The sequence below is a fragment of the Pomacea canaliculata genome, linkage group LG8 (assembly GCF_003073045.1).
Source record: "Pomacea canaliculata isolate SZHN2017 linkage group LG8, ASM307304v1, whole genome shotgun sequence".
NCBI lineage: Eukaryota > Metazoa > Mollusca > Gastropoda > Architaenioglossa > Ampullariidae > Pomacea > Pomacea canaliculata.
Window position 1 is genome coordinate 19,021,448 of NC_037597.1, and position 20,050 is coordinate 19,041,497.

At 43.9% G+C, this 20,050-nt stretch overlaps 1 protein-coding gene and 1 long non-coding RNA gene across 3 annotated transcripts; one reads left to right on the plus strand and one right to left on the minus strand.

Annotated features, from left to right (window-relative positions):
• Positions 1 to 806: 806 nt before the first annotated feature.
• LOC112570791 lies at positions 807 to 7,838 on the plus strand. Of its 2 annotated transcripts, none has more exons than XR_003100703.1 (5): positions 807 to 1,312; positions 5,310 to 5,581; positions 6,425 to 6,512; positions 7,114 to 7,191; positions 7,521 to 7,838. It is a non-coding gene; the product is annotated as an uncharacterized LOC112570791 (long non-coding RNA). The 2 variants fall into 2 exon arrangements; XR_003100702.1 differs by having other exon boundaries at positions 6,428 to 6,512.
• A 147-nt stretch (positions 7,839 to 7,985) lies between these two features.
• Positions 7,986 to 14,258, minus strand: LOC112571330 (RING finger protein 151-like). Its single transcript, XM_025250252.1, has one exon. It carries the CDS (start codon positions 11,021 to 11,023, stop codon positions 10,016 to 10,018), a length of 1,008 nt encoding a protein of 335 aa, XP_025106037.1. The 5' UTR covers positions 11,024 to 14,258; the 3' UTR covers positions 7,986 to 10,015.
• Between the last annotated feature and the right edge of the window lie 5,792 nt (positions 14,259 to 20,050).

Sequence of the window (20,050 nt, forward strand, 5' to 3'; positions counted from 1 at the left end):
CATCTTTGCAGCGTGTATGTGTGTGCGTGCGTGCGCACGTCGGAGAGCGGCTAGGATGAAGGAGGCAGTGATTGTGGATGGCGAAGCTCGACACTGTGCGAGAGAGGGAGGGAGGGGCAAAGGCTGGCATTTTGCTCGCGCTGGTAGCATTACGACTATCCGTTTAGCGGTCACGAATGAAAGAACACCGCATCATCTTGCCCTCGGGCGAGTAACGCACTGAGCTGTCTGGCGAGGGGCACACGTTGATAGGATTTCTCTGGCTGCACATCAATAAAGGCCGACCAGTCGACCGAACAACTGACTAGTGAAGGCAAGGAAAGACAAAAGCAATGACAACGTTGCTACCAAGTCCTCCGACAAAGATTAACATGATGCGGGAGCCAAATTCGGACCTATGACGTGTCCGATTCTTTTGCACAGGAATACAATTTTGTCAGATTTCGTAATCCAGCAAGAAAAAAGAACAATATTTTCAGTACACAATATTTCTACTCGTATTTCTAAACATTCCTTCCCCACCTACATACTATCCTAGATGAGAGAAAAGGTGAAAAATGAGATATATCTTGGGAAAACTACGTTTTTGCTCTCTCCTGACCGATTGCAAGAACAACGAACCGGAAATATATTCCGAATGTGTGTGTGTGTGTGCGTGCCCCCCCCCCCTTTTCGGTTTTATAGGTGAAGATTACCCTTCACGGCAAAAGCATAACGTGACAGCAAAGAGTGTCATGCACAACGAACTTCATACAGCGATTTCAGAACTCGGTCGCTTTCCCCTCAAGAACAGGCACTAATTTTAATTTGTTTTTAAAATAACTACAGTGCTTTTATCGAGTACACAGTTTAAACTGTACAATCTATAGCAACTCTCACATTTCATCAACTGACCCGAATCATATTCTCATGGCAGCTGGAGAAGGTGGGAGGACATTGTCAATGCCATGACCAACTTTGCCGCCTTCAAACACATCAATGTGGTCCATCTATTAAATCATGAATCTGTATACATGTCCGTGATTAAATGAAGCACGTTTCTTCTTTCTTTTCCTCTTTTAATTCTTAAATTGATTTTTTCTTCTATGCCCTTTACATTGCCGTTTGACTTTTACTGTATCCCAGCGTACATTTGGAACTAGAACTTCGTGTTATTTTTGTCCTAGATTATGTCCCCGTCAGCTACTCTTCTTTGCCCGCATAGCTGCTTAATTTTGTCTGCATACCGTTTTACTTCTGTCCGACGAGTCTCCACTTTTCCGGCCGTAGTAACTATGGGTGTCACGATCTTGTGCGCGCGTTTCGAACCTGGGTGAGTACCACCATCTTTGCAGAGACAACATTAATTCACTTGTAGCCGCTGCTCTCTTCACGATCACGACAGCGACTAGTGTGGGTTGAAAGCCTGTAGATCTGTCACTTGTGTGTAGATCCAATGTATTTAGTGCGCTGATAGCACCTATTCTTCGCAGGTAAACATTTGTAGTGACTATGACTGTACATACGAAACTTACTATAAGTAATGATTTTTTGAAGCTTAAAACGTAATGTTAAAAGTTTCAATGAATTGACCAACACAGAAAATCAAGCTGTCTGCGCATGCTTGATGTATATTTTTTGACCGGGGGAAAAAAAAAGGAAAATCTTAGTCCACAAAAATCCTAAACGTTGTCTTAGAAATATTAAAAAATTAGATTAAAAACACACGAGCAAATAAGTAGAAACAAGACAATGATAATAATTATGTAGAGGTTTCAGTGCTTAATAGTGTGTGTCTACCGGGACTACAGGAACAAGGTGTAGCCGAGACCTCAAGAGACGCCATCTTGTCACACGTCATCTTGACACACCTAACTATAATTCGCCATTTGAACATAATCTCGCCACAATTTCTTTTAACGTCAGGTGATTTGGAGTAATTACAAGAACCTTCACAAAATATTCCATCAGCATGTTCATATTTTTGGAGAGAGATGGCATCTGATGAGGTCATGACCTTTCCAAATCGCGTCGCGCTGAAACTCGTGTGTTATAAGATTTGTAATGAAAAATAGAATGATTAAGTCAGTGTTATGGATAGGGTAAACTGTTTACCCGATTGCCTTGTATTTAATTTAATCCATCATCGAGGATTTTAAATCAAATTTTACTTTGGGTACCTTTTGAGACGCGTGACGTCCTGTGCATAGTGGTGTGTTTAGGCGGTTATTTCTAGGAAGGTGGTCGGTTATTCATTCAGCTTTTGAAAACTGAGTTAAGGTTTGTATTTAGGAAATTCTGTTAAGTACTCTTGTACACCTCTAAAAGCAGGTAGGTGCTGTTAATACCATTTAATAAGTAATCTTCGTGAGTTCAGCAGTAGTTCTAGTATTTAACGTCACAACTGACAGCATATATGCAAAGATGAATGGAAAAATAAACATATATATATATATGAAGATTTTGAGGCAGCATCTGTCACGGACAAAGTATAGAATAGGTGGGGTAGTGTCAGTAGATCTGTGTTTACCTGTACGTGTGGTCCATGAAATAGACCTAATGAAAGTACTTAAGTTTGATTAATAATAATGCTCAAGGCTCAGTGTCTGCCGAAATGAAGAACACATGCACGGGGAAGAAAGAGAATTCTAACATTAAAAACAACAACAAACAAAAGAAAATGAAAGTGCAACCTAATAAACTAATGATAGAGCAAGAATGAGTTAATGAATGAATTGGGCTGATGTTACAGCTAACGAAAAAAAAAAAAAAAAAACAACAAAAAAGAAACGGTTAAGGAGATATTTGAAGATGTGACTCACCTTCCGTCATTGTGTCGTCTATGTTATGACACATGACACGGGCCAGAACTGAGAATGGAAGCGCGATCATTTACCCCCAAAGGTCCTCTCCCTTCGCTCTCTGGCAGCGCACTGGCCGCCGCGTGCAGCGTTTTCTGGGCGCGTGGCCGCCACTTCCTGCCAGCCTGCACATGCGCAGTGTAGCAAGTGTAAGGCTACAACATTAAAAAAAAAAACCAACAACAAATTCCTGCGATCTTGACAGAAGAACCACGTAGTGTCCCGCTTGTCAGGTAGTCAAATCATGAACTCAGAAATGTACAAAAAACCGTTTAAGCTCTAATTAAATGGGATAACGGGGGAAGAATTGTCGGCATTATTTGTCTTTCGTAGGAGTACAATCGGATGTAATACACTTATCAAAGTTGTCTGACTAGACTTGAGGCAAATAGGATCACAGACGTCTACAGCTTTCTCAAATGGAGGTGATCAAAGACGTCCCGCCAGAACTGCGAACACGCAGGGTTGCGTTACATAAGGACTTCCATTTTGTGCTCCAGCCTTTTGGAGCTCAGGTCGTCATGGCCTTTCGTCTTGCTTGAGTGAAGCCATCAGGATTCCGATAGCTTGGATGGATCGCTGACTAAACTGTTAGCGATCGCTGGGTCTGTTTTAAGTAGCGGGGATTACTGTGAAGTAACCATGGGCTCGTACCGTCGGTTCCACCTGTTACATCAAAGCGAGGCTAAAGGCATCTACAACTTCACCTGTAAATCGTTAAGTGAACCATGATTAAAAAAAAAAAAAAAAAAAAAAAAAGGGAGGCCAAAGGAAACTGCTACAAACCTTTGAAACTGATCCAGATGATGGTGGCCTGTAAATGTTGACTATCGTTTCTGATGACACTGACAAACATTGATGGGCAAAGCTATTTCTTTTCCTCGAACAACACCGTAAGATGCTTAATGGAATCGCTTTGAATTATTAAAAGGAAGAAGCATAAAAACACAAACTGAAGTCTTTTCCAGAATTCAGATAATCTCTAAAACGTAAACTTGATCTTAACACAGATGATGTTTAATGACACTATCGTTCATGACGATCACGATGTTGTACTCCATTCCTTCTTCAGGCAGCGTCTGACACTGTTTACATTTCTATTTTTAGTTTATTACTTATTTTGTTTTATCTTGAAAGGGGTAGTTCGACGCTACTTCAATGCGAAATACGGGTTTTGAAGGTCAAAAGTCACTAAACAATTTTCAAAATAACCTTCGCTTTTATTCGATGCAGGCTTAAAATGAAATTTCTTTTTTTTACGAAGATATCTTAGGATATTTCTTTAGAAAAACATAAAACTGCTTTCTACGGGCGTAATAGCAATAGGGCAAAACTCTACCGTCATGATTCGGGTAAAAGCCCAGAATGGCAGCTAACAGCAGGACATGAATAAATATTAGGAAGTCCATGTGAGCTATTCTGTACATCGGTCTGCTTAAAATTATAGAGTCATCAGTACAAATATGTTTAGAGTGTCTAAAAGAGGAGACAGACAAGGACTGGCTTCTGCTTACTTCAGGTCTTCCAAGTGCAGCTTTCTCTTTTAGACCAAAAGGTTACATTAAAGGTCCTTATCCGGGCAATCAACATGTGACCAATGTTTGGCAAAGCTGTGTATGAAGATCACAGGGAATAAATGGTTTTGGGACGAAGGCGTTAGGGACACTAGAACTTTGGTCAAAGTTCCGAGCTAAGTTCAAACTCGTTTGCCAATTCATGTACAAATACAATAGGCCACACTGGAGGTTCGACGCTTTGACACTTCTCCTGGTTAAGAAACGTTTACACGAACATTTTCAACAGTGGTTTTGCTTTTCTCCCTCTAACCTCCCCATCTACACCTCGCCCTCTATTTCTCTCGACACTTCACAAAAAGTGCCTCGTTGCCAGCGTGATCATATGGTTGGTCGCCACAAGCAAAGCTGGAAGGTGATAAGCGGCTTACACACGAAGTTCCTGGGACTGGCGAGAAAAAAAATCTCCATGCCATTTGCAAGGGTGGTGCCACATACACATGCACGCACGCACACACGAATACAGGTCCATCCTCATTAGAGCGGCTGTGAACTTCTACAATTATTTGCAACTCTTGCTGCTCGAAGCCAGTTCCCGGCGTGGCAGTCACGTGATCTGTGTACATCGGAGTTTGGAGTGGGCAGTTAATGACGCGGTGTAGTTTGAATTTTTGATACTAAAGTACGGATGATCCATGTGTCAGCTTCCTTACTAACAAATCTTCAGTGCTAACGATCATTTGTTTCAGAATTATGCAAAACTTTACTTAAAAAGACCAGGTGATGAATGACTTTGGTGTATAATGATCAACGTTCTTCTAGCAGCCATCCTTTTCACAGATGTTACAACACACACATTTACTCATACATATTCTTCTTATGCATACATAGTCTTTCTCTCACACATTTTATGTCACTCTTTCACACATCTCCATCTCATCTCTCTCACTTTCAGTGACTCGACCTTGTGTGTTCAAACCCAGCGGCAGAGCTGTGCCCTGACCGTGTGGTCCAGCTCGTGCGCCCTGCTTGCAGGAGGATAAGCTGGGGAGGATTGTGTCGCACGTGAGTCAAATCCTCAGGTGGAACTGTAAAGAACGCCCGCCCGGAGCTGCTGCAACACGCACGCACGAACTGGTGGTACCCGTGCCACGGAATAGATCGCAAAGTCTTTGCCACCCGCTTATCGTAGTAAGGGCGTGATACTCTGGCGGCACAGCACGCGAGGTACAGTCACGTGGTCTCTCTCTCTCATGTGAATAATGATTGACAAATCTCCATCTACTGACCTGTCACCTAAGAAAACAATCCATAATGTAAAGATATATTTGTGTTTAACGCTGTGTCAGCAACTCAGGCTCCGTCATATCCAGTAAACGTGCCTAGCAATAGAAGTTAGAACTGAAGTGAACATGAACGGTATTTAAAAAGAGCCAAAGTGAGAGAAGAGATCTGTTTGATAAGAACTCTTTTATGTTTAAAGTGTTGGAAATATTCTTCAAACGAAAAGTGATGTAAAGATACTGGACTATCTTTTGATAATTGCATCTCTGCATCGTGTAGTCGTTTGGTAGACTTTGTAGACTCGGCAGGGGAAAAGACTCCTGCGTCCTTTACTAGGCTTTGCGCACTTACCTCTCTTGTATTGTGTTTTTGAATAGACGTGGCGCGCGTGTGGAGGAGAAGGAATGAAAAGAACAAATCCTTATTTACGAGGGTGGTAGAATACGCAATTTATTTAATCTCTCGCCCTTTACAGGAGAAAAATAAAATAAGTTACTAAACTAATACAAAGCAAAGTATAACATCAATGGAGAGTAGAGGGGGAATCACAAAAGTGGTAATTACTAATACATATTTACAGGGGTTTCCTGGAGTCGGGAAGTATCTTAAATGGTTTAAGTCTTTGAATCTGCAAGCACACCTTGGTGCTATAGGCTCAGGACTAGTGGATAAAAAGGCTCAGCAAATAATCATACGTTGTAGTATAGGTATTTCAGTAATTCTTGTCTGAAACAAGTTAGTAGTAACACCTTAGAGTCTGTAACTGTACTTCTATTATTGCTTCAGCAGGTCCTATATAGGAAGGCCAGTCCAGTTCTCAAATGCCTGAATTCTCCTTTTCGTCTCGGCGAGCAGAGTCCACGTGATGAAACAGGTGAGTGTGTGTGTATGTGTGTGTGTGGGGGGATGACAGGTGTGGAGGGGAGCGCCTCCTTAGAGATACCGAGGAGACCAAAATGTGAAGATTGTTCACTATCAGCATTGAGATTACCCCCCATGCTAAAGCTGAGCATCTTCCTACGCCCCTGTGGATCACCGTGCGAACTTGCTCAATCTCATATTTATAGTTCAGTCTGTGTTCTATAGTAAAAGGTGCCCGCAGACTTCTACACTGGTTAACATAATGACCAACAACGGTAAATCCCGCATCCGTTAGAAGATAACCATGTAGTTCTATTTATTATTTTTTAACATAGTTGATTTATTGAATGCGGCTACAAATGGAGGGCAATATATTAGGCAAATATTTTGATGAGTCTGGGAAAGCATTGTGCGCCGAGCTCCGAGTTCGTATTCATGAAGCACACGCATCCAGCCTTTTACTCTGGGTAGATGTACCCAGCGGATTGCTACTAAAACTCCGTATTCATAGACTCGGGGTAGGTTTACCCAGCTCATTTTACCCCACAACCCTCTTCAACCTTTGACCTAATGACACATGTGGAATGAATATCCGTTCTGTCTCTGTCGGTCAGGTTCTCAGCGGTTCAGGAATTGGGAGTGTGTCGGGTTAACTTGTCTATCTTCCAAAGTTAGGGCAACTTGACTCATGGGTAAGTGAGAGAAAGCGAGCTTGTGTCTATTCTTTCACTGTCTTTTCTCCCTCAATTCCCCTAATCAAACTTACAGATGAAGCAAAGAAGCAACTGAAGCGGAATATCCATACAATTAAACTGAAAACACCCACCTAGAAATCTTGCAAACATCATAGAAGCATTGAAAAAAAAAAAAAAGTCTGGGATTATTTTGCTCGTTCTGTTATTTTGTTTGTACACTTGTCAAATCGGATGCAAATTGTGTAGCTGCTGACTGGTATTGTGAGGTTGTGGTAGCATGAAACATTGATGGAGGCTTGATAGCCAAACTAACTTTGCTGTTGCAGTGTCGGCAAACTATTCCTGTTCGCTGGTTTTACACTCAATCGTCTGCCGCACGAAGGCAAATCGATGATATAATTGAGCACGTGTTCAATGATACATATGGCAGAGGCGATAAGAGGAGACACAGCATCTCAGTGCGTGCGTGTGTGCGTACGTGTGAAAGAGAGAAACGCGCGAGAGAAATATATAGGGCTAGCTGTCAATGTTTCGTGAAAAAACTTTTCAAAAGTCTGAAGAAGCAAATTTAGAGACATTTTTTAAATCACTCCTATGCAATTTAAACATGTACAAGCTGGGAACGAAAAATAAAAACAACTTCAAAGCAGTGTTAGTTTAAAAAAGTTCTGAAATTGTCTTGCGTACTGAGTTTATATAAACTGATTAACAGATTATCAAAATACATTCAATGCATAAAAGTGTTTAAAATTAGAAATGTGCAACTGTGTGAGGGTGTGTGTGGAGTCGGAAAAATCCAAGTTCAAATAGCTAATAAAAGTTACATATTAAAACATTATTAAATTACACAAGAATGGCAAATATGAGGGAAAGAGGGGGGAACGACCAAAGGAGAGAAAACAAGCGAGAAAGTGAACGAACGAACTTTATTGATCAGGCCATTGACCCATTTCAAGGGGTGAGTAGTTTTACAATTAAGATAATTTTACAAATTAAGCTCTAAAGTCATGAATAGCCAAGAATCATAACAATAGATATCCAGACTGTTAACAATTACATTAATAACAATCCAGAAGACAGTACTTCCATGTAGTAAACATTTGTTTGTGGTGCTAAATACCATAGTTAACATTTACAGAACTTAATGGATATGATTGTCTTTCGAGTACTAGCGTATTTCGGGCAAATAAAACTAAAATGCTGTTCTGCAAGCTACATAAGAATTGCTGTTATGAGAGAGAGAAGAGAGAAGTCCGAGATGACAAGAGCTAGGTAGGTAAGGAAATAAGTGAAGACTAGCTCTAGGTGTAGGCAAAAACATTGCCCTAGCAACTACATCACACACGGTGGAGACGTGTCACCTACAGCCTGTCGCACCTGACAAAAGCTCCTTTTGATGAAGCCCAATTCACAGAGACCATATACAGATTCTCATTGATCAGCCCGGCATCAAAGGGGACCGGCATCGATTGAGCTCCATCGGAGACGGAGGCCCATGGCGGGACAGGAAGTTTCAAAATGAATGACATCGGTAAGCAGCGGTCCACGCAACAGTCCAGAGCATGTTCATGCAAATATAAAGAATCGTTTGGCCTTTTCATGGGAGTGGGGGAATTTTTCCTAATTTTTAGTGACCTGGCTCGTGTTATATATCTATTCCCATTAAGAAGTTGATCATTGAGCTCACTGTAGTTATGCGACAAGGTTCACGTTACCTCAGATTTAACTAGAAACCGGAATCGTTGCAGTCTTTTAGCATGGTCCACAGCCATTGCTACAGAGGGCTTGCCAGGACTGTAAAAACTTAGTGAAGAGGGGAAAAAACCCTTGAGGGCCAACTATTTGATAGACAGACGGAGTTTCCCTAGTCGCTAGCTCAAGTCACCAATCAGTCGAGATCATTAAAAGTCCTTCTTAACCAAGTGGAATACGAGGCTGTGTTTGGCGAAGTTTCTACATGACAACAATCATTTAAAAAAAAAAAGAAGAAAATTCGACATGTGCTAATTTAAAAAATGTCTTATCCAAACTTGATGACAGACAAATGAAAATAGTTTGCTAGCAATAATACACAACGACAATCATAACTAGAGCAAAGATATACATAGCTCAATGTTCATTCCTCCTGGTCCTGCTACATGTTATGAAGGAAGCCGGGTTCCGAGGTCCGTCCATTTTGTGATGAAAATACCAACAAAACTTTCTTTCTTAGCCATCAGATCACAGACATTTATTCCGAAGCGAATATAAATAGGTTTATGAAAAAAGTAAAAATGAAAAGTTGTGTGTTGTGTGCTTCTGGAAGTTCGTGTCATCTTGAAAGTTACAGAAACTGTAAATAGCGAAAGGGATTTAGTGACAATAAAAGACTTGCAGGTGTCACGCACGTGACATGCAAGTGACATAACACTCACGTAACGTGCATACGCTACAAACCCACAGGTGACAGGGTTGACTAGATTGGTAGAAAATAGACGAAAAGAAGGTGAGCGACAAAATGTATTTAGTAACAATACACTACACTGTATCTATGAAGGTAGACACAATGACAGAAAACAAACAACGTCTAACCCATTCAGGAAATTCAAGTCACTCATTGTCAATGCAGAATAACGGACGGTATGTTCGCATTTTTTATGACAAAGTGATAAAGTTTTTGCTTTTTCACAAGTTTAAATTAACATTTTCTGATTCCAATTTTGGGTAGGTCCTCGACATCTATTTTCACCTCAGGTAAGGAAGTAATTTTCTTTCCCGAACAGCAACGGACATCATCAGGGTTAGCCTGACGTTACTACCCAGCATCACACCCAGAGTTCGTCTATCTGTTCAGCAAGGTACTCCCTACACGCATACCAGGACGAGTGATCGTGCAGAGCCAGCAGCTGATGGACAGCCGCTGTCTGGGGGAGAACCAGTTGCTGGCGTAGGCTGTGGCCAGCAGCATGTGCATGTCGTGCTCGCAATCCGGGTGCGCACCCTGGAACCTGTCGTAGCACTTCTGTATCGCTTCAAAAGCCCGACCCACCTCCACGTAGCGCGGTTTCCGCAGCAGGTTGCGGGCGATGAAGAGCGACAGCTGCGCCATTGTCTCCGGGCTGGGGGAGCAGTTGCGGTCCAGGAAAGCCTCCACGTCTCGGAGGTCGCGGATCTCTCGGCGTTTCTCGCGGAGCTGCTCGCTGATCTGCTTGTACTCGCGCTCCAGGTCCAGGTTAGCGGTCCTGGCTGCTCTGAGTTCGCCCAAAAGGCGTTCCACGCGCGATTCCAGAGCCCGGATGCGGTCCATCAGCGCGAGGACATCCCCAATACAAGCGGACTTGCCCGCTGATGTCCTGCTCAGCCTCAGCTCCCAGGAATCGCGCTCATCATCGTCGTCGCTGGTAGAACCTTCCGCCGAGTCGTCATTGTCATTGACGGAGGCAGCGATGCCCGGACAGTCCATCTGATGTTCGGGGAGATGCAGCTTGCTGACCGCCTGACCGCATCCTGCGCACTGGACGGGTGCGAAGTCGCAGGTGCTGAGGTGCCCTGCCAGGAGGTCAAGTCTGACCGCAGCTTTGCATCCACGGTGGGCGTGGTCGCAGCGGACCTCGAGGCTGCCGATGAGGTTCCGCAATGCGTGGACGGGGTTGACGGCGTCGGAGGAGACAGGTGCCCGGCATTCCGGACAGGTAAGAGCAGCAGGGCGGGCCAGCCAGGTGCGCAGGCACATGTGGCAGAAGGTGTGCCCGCAAGATGTCAGGACTGCGCCCTCTAATACTCCCCGGCACACACCACACATGAGGTTCGGATCTACTGTGTTCACGAAACGGTTCGTTCCAAATCCCATGATTACTATTGAAGACTATTGCGCCGTGATATCAGATTTCAAAAACCACTTCAAAACCTCGACAACGCTCAAACTGGCGTCTATTGCTTGTTTGGTTTGTCGTCTGGCTATCTTTGGCTTTCCCGAAGGGAAAATAAATATATAAAGAATGAATAAAAAGTCCAACTCGCGCTTCTTCACGCGAAGCACGTGCGTTGAGCCCTGAAAAGCACGTGCACATCGATATCCACTGGAACCCAAATTATAAGCATGACGTCAACATTCGGACGAGGTGCCTTGCACTGAACACTGTAGTCTGTATATTTGATTGACTCTCCCTTCAGTCCTTGCGCGGCGGTCTGGAAACCAGGCGGCCTCAAAGTAAAGCGAACTTAAAAATCGTCTTGGGACTCGACAGCAACACTTCCAGCGTCCGTAGCAACCACCAGTGCTTGCTGGTTCAGAATTCATTACGGTAACACCAGGTAAGAGTCCAGATATAAGGAACCGACCGTCGGATGTCATATGATTAAAAAAAGTAAAGTCGATAGAATCTTGTTACAGATATCAGATAAATGTTTCCGCAGTCAAAGCTTTTATTTTATTTTCTTTTCAAGTCCCGGTACCAGTCAGACTAGTCTTTTTTTTTTTTCACGCCCGCCTCGCGTAAACCCTGTAATTATATTTGTGGTGCTCGACGGGTGTCCATGCACGGGTGGCGAAGGGTGCGCCACCGCCGAGAGCAAAAAAAAAAAAAAAGAGGAAGCTGATCAATGAAATGTCGCCAAGAGCCCACCCTTTGTACCCGCGCCAAATTTCGTCTCCAAACATTCACCGTCTTTAGCAATCGAAAAGGCGATCGCGTGACATTTGTAATGTGGGGCTGTGCGCATGTCAGCGTTACACCAAATGCTTCAGAAGTTGGGAGGTGCGGGGCTGACCGGTTGTGGGCCCAGTCCCTGCCACAAACGTGTCTCGTAGACTCTCGCGACCACCAGGCTACGCCACGACGATGACCCACAGAACCCTTCACCTTGCCAGTACACAAAGGTCCAAGAACCCATTAATTTTGGATTTGTCAAATCAACCAGCTCGGCGCGTAAACAAAGTAGCATGAGTGAGATCTCCTGATGTGATAAACCATCCAGTCATCGATTTCTTTTTGATTTCTTCACTTTGTTTCTTCGTCTTTATCGCCATGGTCGCCAAACACTTCCAAACTTCAGTCTTGTGTCCAGATGGCAAAGAAGAGATTAGAAAAGCTTTGAGCTGTAGACATCAGTGCGCATGTGCAACGACAGGGCCTTTGACCTCTCGCGAGCAGTGACCGGAAGACAGCACACTCTGGATGTAAAAACAATGCGCCAGCGTCCTTAGCAACAGCAACATGGGGGTCACGAGGAGAGAGTGTGCATGTTTAAATCTTATTTTATTATTCCGTCGACTCAGTTGTATTTCGTTATCTCATATTTCAACATTCTGAAACTGTTTCATTCAAGCGAGGAGCTTTTAGGATAGCTTCTGAGACAAATACTTCAGAAATATTATTGAGGAGGGAACAAAATTTGAAGACTTACAGTGAGATATGATCCTTGATTTAAAAAAATTGTTAATAGTCACAGAAAAGCAAGCCGTTGGAACAGGCTGTAGACGTCTGTCCGAGTGACGCACCATCCTAATGTAGTTTCACATGACACCAGTGTACATCACCATCCTAGTAACACGTCACGTGACCAGAGTGCGGTGACGTTCAGCAGCAGACGACGCCTTCTGGAAATCTTTTACTCTGTTCCCGCTGGGTGCTCTGTGGTGCGTTGGTTGCTAGCGGCGGACAGGTGTAAAAAGTCTGCTCTTCAGGTAAAACAGTTTCTACCTGTCCATACGCTGATGATGAAAATGGTGCAGTGACTCAATGTTAGTCGTAAAAAAACCATCCAGAGGCGCGCCCACGGAGTCAAAAGACGAAAAAGGAGGTAGTTAAAGACTGTCGGAGCATCTCAATCCGATGAGAATTCAGCACAGCAACACGAAATGGTACTCACCACGTACACAACAGTTTAAAAAAAAAAATCACTGATAAACACTAGCTGCCGCGCTGACCACTTTGTTGACGCGTTCGAAGCTCTAAACATCGATCAGCAGTTCCTCGAGGCGACGTGTCATCCGACAACACGTTTCCAGGCTGAGAGTTCTACTGTTAGCCCCGTCCTAAGGTGAAAGTTTACAGACGTCCAGTTCGAATCCTGAGCTCGAAACACGCAGAATTAAATTCAGTCATGACCAGTTTCGAAAAACAAACCACAAACAAACTCTGAAGACATCCAATGGGAGTTTCCGTCACGTCCAAATGGAGTCAAGCTCTTTCCCATCTGCTTCTTCATCTCCGTGCCATCATTTCAGTAACATTATGCAGTTTCTCCATAGAGAAGAAGAGTTTCGAACAATCTTAGATGTCTGTATATGTGTTGTCAGGCTGGACTGTCAGTGGTTGTTTGCGTGCTGGCGGTGAAACAGCGACAGAGTTCATGTGGCAAAGAGGACCGAAGTATTCTCCGCTTTTAACTTCACCCTCGTTGTAAACACTCGGTTCCACTCGGATCGTTTCTTTGTTTCGATCGGACCGAGTATCGGGATCAAAATAGAAACATATCTATTTCAGGACACGGAGACAAGTTACTTTTGTTGGTGGACTCCGACTCGATCGAGGAGAAGAAGTATTCAATCCCTTGTTGAGAACCACATGTTAGTGTCTGCACCTTTTAACAACTTCTCGCGTTTACAACTTTTTTCTATTTTTTTTTTCTTCTCACAACCTTTTACACCCGACACATTACCTGCTCCAGAATTGCCCTTAGACCTCGGGCGGAGTTACCTGGAGTTCAAGTCTTTGGGAGTGTCTGACACGCATGAATGAATACGGCGACACCTCCCAGCTGTTAGTACTTTTTTTTTAAATGGCACGTAGATGTTTGTTGCAGAATGAACTTTGGTGGCGCTTACAAAGGGTGTAAAGATTTACCGCTTTGCCCTTAATGTCCCCCAGTCGCCAACTTCACAACATGCAGAGGGGGGAACCATGTGCTTGCGACAGGAGGCACTCGGGAGTGAGAACTGAAAGGTCTCTGGTTCAGCTCTCGTAGGACAGGCTTTCAGTTTTCTCTGGGTACCCTAGTTTCCTCCTTCTTCCATCATCACCTAGCTCAGCGCGAAATCGCTTCTAAGTTGAAACTCTTTTCTCCCATAAATCGCCCAACCAACCACCCAACCGACCAGCCAGCGGACGAGAGAGGGACGCCGTTGACTGGCAGTAGGTTTGCGGGTGAAAAAGAAATAAAGTTCGTCTCTTGACTATTGATCGTAGACGTGCTGCATGCAGAAGTGAGCCTGGAATAAATATCTCATGAGTGGCAGCAGCAAGGGCCTTCTGGACTTTCTAGAAAATTCGGGTCCTTTTTGATCACTTTTCTTACTGCCAGAAATTAAGCTCCTCTCCTCCTCTTCCCTTCCCCCGACATCGAAAAATCCACTCCCTTTATATTTTTAAATTTCTGTGACAGTGACGATGGAGGGGACTGGCTGTGAGTTTCTCTCCTTGTGGTCGAGATTTCCTTCAGCTAGGCTAGGGTTTCAGGGTATAGTCATCTGCCATTTTGTTTTCTCCATACGCGTGGCGATATCTCGTGTGTGTGTTAGAAAAAGGGTGATAATGGGCAATAATGATTTCACATAAACAGTACCATGACAGAGCAATAACTCCCACTTGCAAGCATTGTCGGCCTTGCTTCAGAAACCGAAAGACCAGCAAATAATAAATTATGATAATATTATCTCCACATTGACTCCGTGTGACTGCGGTGCCACGACAGTCACATTGACCTCGGTCAGCGAAGTCGACCGGAAAAAGTGGTTCACTGTATCAAACATGTCCCTTTCACTAATTCTCACTGACAGTAGTCTGCATTCAGAGTCTTGATTATTTAAAAGGTATGAGGGTTGTGGTACATTTCTAAGCCTCTCTTAAAAACAGACAATATCGTTTTTATATCAAGCATCTCTCCACCTGAATGACAAAAATTATGATGGCACCAGAGTCTCCAAAATACAAAATATCAGTCGTCGGGTTAAGTTTGCATAGTTCTGGGAGAGAGCATTTCTATGTTTCTTCACAACTTCATTTCAACTCCATTCAGTCTTTTTCTCAATAAATTTTTACGGGAGTAAATAATTGTGCAAGCGGAAAAAGTATTTCACCCATCAGTTGCGTCTATCAATTCTCCCGAGCAAGAGACACAAACACACAACTTGGAGTGTTGTTAACATTTCTGGGTTGATCAAGAAAAGAGTTCATCTAAATTCTCTATATTATCCATAAGACACAATATATAATACAAAATTACTGACACATTTTCTTTTGTGTACCTGTAAAGATTTTAAAAAGGTTTGTTGACTATCACAGTCGGCATGAAATATAGGAAGAAATAAATCTTTCGGTTCAGGTGTTGTAACGCAAGGTAGTGAAACATTAATCTTTAATTAATTTCATATTTAAAATTAATTAAAAATGTTTCCGGCAACCGGATTTTAAGCAATAATAATAAAAATGTCTCGAGGTTATTGATTCAATCACCACAAACCACCCTGTCACCGCTCGCATATTAGAACCGTTACACGTTAAGACGACGGCAACCACAACGCAAGCGTGAAACAGGATTAATCTCTTACACAACTCTAAACGCCGACATCACCTTGAAAAAAGTAATACAAAATCAGTGTGGCTAGAAATCAAACTGAAACACGAGGCTCCCCTTCTTACAGGCTTTGTTGAGAGAATTCCTAATGGGAGAACGGTGTGAGACCATTTCAGGGTTCTGACAGTTTTATGCTGTGTTGTTCCAATTCAAGGAGCACATGGTGATTATCTTATCCAATCTCACCAGCTTGTTGTCTGAGAATCGCCAATACACCCCAAACTTTAATCTGCTACATCTAGGTAGGCAACCAAAACATTATTGATGTTTACCATCTAATGGCTGCATTTTCTCTCTTGTTTTGTAGGAGTGTCTTTGTTTTGTAGCAATGTAGTGTTTTTACTTGATCGAGGGCTAGATGTAAAAGAACATAACCTTTGCTTATTATGCTACCCTCGTAAATAAATTTGTCATTTGCCACAGCTAGTCGCTCAAGGCTAACTGGGGGAGGGAACTAGCCATCCGTCTTAATGATTATCACCTACATTTCTAATGAAGAGTTCCGTTGCTGTCACAGAGCCAAGGCGATGGCTGATGAATCATTCATCTTGTTCCTACACTTTGCGCACGCTCACGTGCCTGTGCGTGTCTGTGTGAAAGAGAGAACGAACGAATGTGCTGCGCCAAAGGCAAAGCTAAACTTGTTGCTTGCCAGGCACCGACAGATTTTAAAAATACAAAAACTTGAATTTCGATCATAAATGTGCTTTTCTTTTTATGCTAATTACTAAACAATCACTCTTTACGCAGTTAGAACAAGGGAGACAACACTTATTTTCTCATCAATAAGAACGAAAGAGTTGCGCACCTTGATTTACAAAACCTCAAATCACTGACCGACGGTTTTCTTATGGACAACATAGGGCGAACAGGCCTGACGAGAGGGGGGGACAGGGGGGTCTGGTGTACCCGGGCCCGCGGCTGTCAAGGGGGCCCGGTCTTGGTCAGTGGGGTTTTTTTTATACATTATATACTGGGAAAATAATTTACGATTACAAGTACAAGGGGCCCGGAGAGGTCTGTCCCGGGGCCCGGGCTGGCTCTCGGCGGCCCTGAGGGCGAAACGTTAGCTGGATGGCTAACATTGTAAAAAAGGCTACTGTTTGTTGGCTGTTTCAGCTGACTGCTTCACGTTAGCCACCCTGCTACCGACTTGTGCGCCAGACAGCGGTTTACAACTGTTATAAATCATTGTGTCCACGACGCCTTCAATGTACATTACTTGCTGGTTTCGAACCATCTACATTTCAGGCTGTCACATTTTCATTCATGTTTAACTATTAGTTCTGTAGCAGTGTTATTCGGGTAGAAAATGGACAAAAATGGGATACATGGATCGGGGGAGCTGATCCAGCGATGTAGTCAATAAAAGAGTTGCTTACCTTTGAAAACAGGAGATGGTTCTGGACTTCGCTGTCGCACGGATTATATGACATCAACCTGCTCCTTGCACACTACAGTGTGATCGAGGTGGCATAATGGTTCATTCAGCTGTAAACGCTGTGAATGGGAACTCTGACTCGCGACAGAGTGATATTTGAATGGACTTTCTCCACAATTTATAACGGCAAACTATTTTAAGAATCTATAATCCTCCTTGTGACGCAAAGTTTCCAAAATCGGAGCAGCCTTTATTTTTAGCAAAGATGGTAGCCGAAAACAGTCAAAGCCGGAAAGAGGGGGGGAAAAAAACCCCTAACCCTGCAAGCGATCCTGGGTGACTTAATTTCACGTGCACCACGCCCTCTACTTCTCATAAGCCAAGTGTCTCGAGTGTATAAGTATAAGGTGTCCGTCCGTTGGTAAGTACGACCGGTTGCCGTGGGATGCAGCCTTTCTGATGGGTGTGGCAGGTTATGTGTTACAAGTATTGCCAGCTTTGCATGACGGAGAGAGAAAGAGAGAGAGAAAGAGAAAACGTTCGCATTAACAAAAAAAAAAAAAAAAGGGGGGGGGTCACTACGCTTCTGCGCGTGATTTCCACGTGCGCCCAGCAATGAGCACGTTGTCGCTATCTTCCGCACGAGAGGATTAAAAGACGCGCCCATGCACGTGCACGGCTGCAGCTTGCCGCAGTCTCAGCGCTAATGCCGCGCGCGATGGGAGGATCGCGTGCCGACCACCGTCATGACCACCACCACCGCCGCCTGAACGACGACGGCGACAAAAGTTCACGGGCACGAGCGGCCCTCAGCACATGTACTCCCTGCCCACCTTGCTCTCACGCATGCGCGCTGGACTTCCGCGTGCACGCCGGTCAAGGACAGGATCAGGAACGAGGCAGGATGCGACACGATCCTCCCCCACCCTCCATCTCTTGGTCGCCTCATCACCTGGGCGGTGGACCAGCCGGATGGCGCGATGGGTGGGGGTTGGGGCTTGGGGCCAGGAGTTTACTATACCGGGAGAGGCCTTGCGTTTTGCACGTGCAACATGTCGGATGGCAAGGGCGTGAAATGGAGCTCACGTGAAGCCTCGACGACACCTGTCCTGACGCTACGGATCCACATGCAGTGGTGAGATGGGCTCTAATAACTGTTGCATGTTCGTTCGTACGCGCGTGCGTGCGTGCGTATGTGTATGTGAACATGTCTGTGTACCCAAATATGAAAAGCGTCTTGAGTATACTCAAATGCAGGGGTGGACAATTAATTTTCCCAAGGGGCCGCATGAAAAATAATGATGGTTTTAGAGGGCCGGACTAATATAGTTAACTCAGTTTTATATAGTATATAGACTAGCGGAAGGGCCAGCGGGCAGCCCCTTGCCCAGGTCTGCTCAAGTGGGTGCTTTTTATGATGCCTCAACCAATTACTGTCTTTAAAATGATAAGATAAAAAAAAGGTGACTTGATGGTGTGTCGAAAAGTAACAAATGTATGTGATATACGTTAAACATTTGTTATATAAAAGCATTCTGACATTTGGATGGTCCATTGGCGCAATGGTTAGCGCTTGTCAGTAATTTGTGATGTTGTTATTTTTTTTTTCCTGGTACAGGTATTTCAGAGAGCAGATGGATAGACACGGCAGCTAACTTCTTCATCCAGTTCCTTAAATCCTTTCTCTGGAATAGAACACAAAGAGTCACAGTTAAAGACCAAATGTCGGATCCCCTTGAAGTGAAATTTGGGGTTCCACAAGGCTCATTCTTAGGTCTTCTTCTAGTCTTTTTCTTGAAGCGATAGTGAGAATGTCCTGCACAGAACGACCAGTCCACTTCTTCGCTTTCTTCCTTTGGTCACCGTGGAGTCGACCACCCTGCAAAGTACCTTGAAGGACAAGGTTCTTTGTTAGTGCCGCCTGCAAAGTTAATCGGCCTTCCATCGATGAAGATGGAAACGTGATGGTCGTGGATGGTTTGACGCATGATGTTCTCCAAGATGTTCAACAACATGTGTTGGGAGGGGAGAGGGGCAACTTGACGCACGCCTACTGTAGTGTCAAAGTGAGATAATAATGGTAATAATAATAATTATAATCACAAATTGGCTGTCCTGGGTTCAGATATCGTCCCAGACAAGCTGTTCTTTTTCTTACAGGGCCGGCTACTCTGCCGTGATATAGCCTTGTATGCTGCTGGTATGGCGTAAAACACCGATTACCAACGTCCTCCAACCCCGACAGTTTAATCGCCGTATAAGCACGAACTTGTATTATAACTAAAACACTTCCGGGAGAGTGAATGTACATAATATTGCTTGATAAAAGTACACTTGAGCATGCATGATTCTTGCGTGGATTGTTCATAAACAATGCATGCAAAGTTTAATCGGTCACATCAGGGAACTACTCACCCACTTACCCAAACACCCTACCACCCAACCACACGCACATACACGCACGCACGTGCATAGCAAGCACATGTTGCAACAAGAGTTATAAGCGAAGTCTACAGAAAGTGAAGATCCCCAGTATGTCATTGAGAAGATTTAGCTAAGAATGTGCTCAACAGATGCAACAGCGATAGGAGCACGGATTTGGAGCAATGGAGCAGATACCAATCTTTCTGCACACAAAAAGTTGTTGATGCTTGCTGTGGAGGCCTCGTTCATGAACTCCTTTACAAATGTTAGATACTGTGACCTTTGGGGTCCCTCAGGGGTCGGTAACAGGACCGATATTGTTTATATTATGCACATAACCTTTATGCCTGCTTGTTCAGTATTAGACCTTTCTAGTCGGTCCTTCTCAGATGATACTCGCCTTTATACTTATGTCTCGACTCAGATTGCGTGTACCGCTTGTCGGATTAGAATAACGTATTATAGAATTTAAATCTTAGATGACTTAAGGATCGA